Source organism: Pterocles gutturalis, unplaced genomic scaffold, assembly GCF_000699245.1.
Source record: "Pterocles gutturalis isolate BGI_N339 unplaced genomic scaffold, ASM69924v1 scaffold31839, whole genome shotgun sequence".
NCBI lineage: Eukaryota > Metazoa > Chordata > Aves > Pterocliformes > Pteroclidae > Pterocles > Pterocles gutturalis.
This window is the reverse complement of record NW_010129160.1, coordinates 1-2,952: the sequence shown is the minus strand read 5'-3', so window position 1 is coordinate 2,952 and position 2,952 is coordinate 1. Positions and strand designations below refer to the sequence as shown.

The window sequence follows — 2,952 nt, the reverse complement described above, 5'->3', positions numbered from 1 at the left end:
TCTTCAATGGCATTGTTTTCCTTGTCTCCAACCACTTTCTACCGAGCCCAGAACGCAGTGGGGCGACAGATTGCAATGCCATTTGCATATTAAATATGCATTTCAGTAAATATTGTGCTTTTTGCAGAATATTGCTTACTGCTGCCTGTCTCATGGCTTGTAAAACACTAGGAAGATGTTATTAAAATCTATCCCTCTGCAAAGGAACGATGTAGTTTCCTTGACCGAGGAAGCACCTAATAAGCTGCCAACAGCTTTTGATAGTACAGCTGAAAGGACTGTAAGGCTCCAAGCTTCTCCGCCAGCCCTGTTTAAGGCCTGACACAGATCTTTTAATGAGATCAGACCAGCAATTTTTCATTTGCAGGCAAACCCTACCTATTGAAGAGGTGCTGAAATCTGTGTGCTTTGGAGGTCAAGGCCAGGCAGATAACGCAGCTGGAGGATCCTCCTGGCCTTAGCAGCCCTGTTCAGGACACAGATTTAGTTCTAAATAGGAAACATGAGAAGAGGGCTGCCCTCAGCCCAGACTGACCCAGCGAGGATCACCAGATTCAACCCCATCAGCCCAGCCAGTGCCAAGTTCCTTCTGAATGAATATTGCCCTGCGGTAATGCCCAGCCCACAGCAGTTACTCAAACCAGGAAGGCAGACGGCTTCCTGGTCACCCTAAATGCTGGGTGCCACCTTGGGTCAATAACCACAACAAAGTCCACAGGCTGCTCTGCTCGATGTGGACAGCCAGCAGGCACCGACTCAGCAGACACGGTACAGGGAAGGGTTTTTCCAAGAGATGCCAATGCAGAAACACCCTTAAATCCCAAAACATGAGAAGACAGTCTGTAGCAAAACCTGATTTTACAAATCAAAGCAGAGTAAATGAACCATTTCTTTATTCACATCCCTTATTCAGCGAAAGGAGTTCACAGGCATAGCACCTTGAAAAAGTTTAGTGTGCTATTAGCATTACAGTGTTTTTAATTCAATTGTGTCAAAGTACAGGTCACAGCTTCGCAGTTTCCACAGCATCAGCTGGGGAGCAAGAGTTCGATTCAAGTTTGCTTTTTGACTAAAAACTTAGCTACATTCATTTCAGCAAATGTATGCCTGAAATACCTTCTTATGATTTTGGAAGCAAAATCATTAAGTTAAAAGGAAAAATTACTACCAGAAAACTATAAATTAAGAAAATAAAAAGATATATAAATTTTTTCAATAAAAATCAGTCCTGTCAGATATATACTGTATAAATTTAGCACTTTAGAATAAATGGTCATTACTGGGCATCATCATCATACCATGTCACCACTCCAGCCCCTACATTCAAGTACAGATTAGCTGATCCCATGCTGTTGTGACCAATTCCTATTAAAACTTTCATCCTTCATAGCTTTTACCAGCCAATCCCTCTCTGTCTCCTCATCAGAGTCACTCATATCACTGGAATCAGCAGCCAGGAGACGAGAATAATTAATTTTTTTCTGACGTGGCAATTTAGACTGGACAATTAACAACAAGAAGAGCCACAGCACCAGGCACACACAGCACGCCCTGTACAGAACTGCCAAGCCAAAGTACTTCACAACAAATCCCCCTGCAAAACTGCCCACGCTTGCTCCTCCACCGTAGCAAAGGCTCTGGAGAACAGCATGCAGGGACCTCTCCATGCCTGGGGTGGCTATGTCATCCACCGTCATGTTAACCACCCACCACAAAGCACCGCTGCTGAAGGCGGATAAAATCTGGATAAGGAGAACGGACCACGCAGTCCACAAGAAGGAGTAGCACAGAAGCTGTACTGCCAGGAGGCTTAGACTGACTGCAACAATTTTGCTGCTTGACAAAGTCCTCAGCAACTTGCCTTTGAAGAAATAAAGCGAAATTTCAGCAAGTAGCCCAACGGCCACAGAGAGTCCCATGTACAGCTCACTGCTGCCTCGGTCCTGCATCTGCCAGAAGAGAAAGTTCTGCACTGTGGAGCCGGCTGCGCCACTGAGGAAGACTGTGATGGCGTACAGGATCGCTCGGCCGTCGCTCCACAGGAGGGCCAGGGCTTTGGCAGTTTTGTTAACACGGTCAGTTCTCTTGGGAACATGGATGGGAAAAAAGACACTGACAAACAATGAGAGCGTTATCAGGAGAGCATAGCCGTAGAAATGGACAGCGAGGCGGGTGATTGTGCTGCTGAGGAAGCAATTCAGTTGATCCACGAAGACTGCAATGCTACAGGCGCCTACAGATGCACCCAGGTAACTCCAAACCCACAGCTTGCCATACCTGTCAGTCGCATCAACGAAGTCGAGATATTCATAGAGGCTCTCATCCACTGTCCATTCGAGAGATGTAGCCAACAGCTCCCAAAGCACAACAGCACCCAGTACCATGAGAAAAATCTGATGCTCTCTGTCCTGAAAGATGTTTTGCACTGCCTCAAAGCTGACATCTTGGGCGCCTTTCCGGTACTCTGACAGGTTTCCAGACATGTAAGCAGCTCCAACAGCAGGAAGGGTTGTTTTCAACAAAGAGACCTTATTCCTTTCAGTAGCATAAAGGCTTTTTTCAGCATTATCAGCAAGATCTATCCCAGCAGAACCCAGACTGCTGGTTTCCTTCTCAAGTCCAGGTAAGGGAGGTCTGTAGGGAGCTGGCATTTCTGGTTCTCCTGTCTCCCAGTTAACTGCTTCCACAGAAGTTGCCCAGCCAGAGGGACCATCAGAGTAGCCATTTATCTTTGTATCACCTTCACCAATCCCTCTGCTTTTTTTTTCAAGTGGATCAGTCAGGCCAAACAATCCCTGGGCAGCTGCACTGGTTAGCGTTGGCTTTCTGCTCGCTAATAAAACCTCAGCAGTCATTTCCAGCGTTTCTTTTGACACAGCTTTCGCCTTGGCAATAGCACTCGTGCTTAAAACACTGGAGCTGCTGGTGCCCGGCCCGGGCACTGTGGCAGCA

General features: G+C 46.7%; 1 protein-coding gene across 1 annotated transcript; it reads right to left on the bottom strand.

Annotated features, from left to right (window-relative positions):
- Window positions 1–1,334: 1,334 nt before the first annotated feature.
- Window positions 1,335–2,483, bottom strand: MFSD6L (major facilitator superfamily domain containing 6-like). The gene has a single exon (XM_010079867.1). The coding sequence runs from the start codon at window positions 2,481–2,483 to the stop codon at window positions 1,335–1,337; it is 1,149 nt and encodes a 382-aa protein (XP_010078169.1).
- Window positions 2,484–2,952: the final 469 nt, after the last annotated feature.

Excerpts from the sequence above, each read along its gene's own strand:
- MFSD6L (XM_010079867.1), bottom strand. The coding sequence starts at position 2,483 with ATGTCTGGAAACCTGTCAGAGTACCGGAAAGGCGCCCAAGATGTCAGC.